General features: G+C 25.0%; 1 protein-coding gene across 1 annotated transcript; it reads left to right on the top strand.

Annotated features, from left to right (window-relative positions):
* Nucleotides 1-381: 381 nt before the first annotated feature.
* Tsp_13977 (MAP kinase-activating death domain protein) lies at nt 382-386 on the top strand (the record flags this gene model as incomplete). Its single annotated transcript, XM_003368269.1, has 1 exon — nt 382-386. A coding segment is annotated over exon 1 (5 nt), but the record flags the coding sequence as incomplete, so codon positions are not given.
* Nucleotides 387-860: the final 474 nt, after the last annotated feature.

Here is an 860-nt window from a genome sequence, read left to right as displayed (position 1 = left end):
TAATGATTTTCTCCGCTTCTTTAATTCGTATTTTCAAATTTTTGCTAAAATCGCTTACAGTTAGTTAATTGGATAAAAATTTATAGCTGTTTTAAAATTAATTGTTTTGTTCGAGTTACAGCCTTTGTTAAGAATTGCATATTTGAGAAGTCTCTGATCAAATCTTCTTTTATCACTGGTTTCATTGCTGAAACAACGAGACATATATCAAAATTAGTTGTCTTGGAACGTATGTAGAAATTGGAATTTTATAATCAATTTTAAAATTTCAGTTATATTGTGACATTATTGTATTGCGATAAATTAGTAGTATCGATGAAATTGCTTATTTGCTGTTTATTTAAGTTAAATTGACAAATTTATGGACGATTTATTGGAAAAATGAAGTAAGTTAGCGGCATGTGAATTTATATGAGAAACAATGAATGCAGAAGAATTTGATTTTTTTCATTTCTTTCAATGAATGTTTTATGTTGTATTATAAAGGTAAAGCAGAAAAAAATTTCAGAATAAAAAAAGCAGAAACAGATTTTGATTCTGTTTTTTTGATTTTGATGGCGTATTGTTATTATTCTGTTTGATGTATTTGTCGTTGTTGGCTGTTTTTTTTTGTTTTATTTATTTTGAATGTTGTTTTGTGCTGTAAAATAAAATTTCACTGATATTTGTTTGTTCGTTGTTGTGCTTATTATTTTTATTTTAAATTTCAATGTGGACAGTTTGAGAAAAAAAGAAGTTTAATGATTAAAAAAAGTTAATATATTTATGAACAAAAATTGTTTAATCCGCTTAATTTCCATGGAAAGTCGGTTGGTAGAGATTTATTTTGCAGAAAAATGTATCTATTTTATTTTTGAAAA

This window comes from Trichinella spiralis (assembly GCF_000181795.1).
Source record: "Trichinella spiralis strain ISS 195 chromosome Unknown Scfld2789, whole genome shotgun sequence".
In the NCBI taxonomy this organism is placed as follows: Eukaryota; Metazoa; Nematoda; class Enoplea; order Trichinellida; family Trichinellidae; genus Trichinella; species Trichinella spiralis.
The sequence above is the reverse complement of the archived record's forward strand: the minus strand, read 5'-3'. Positions and strand labels throughout refer to the sequence as shown.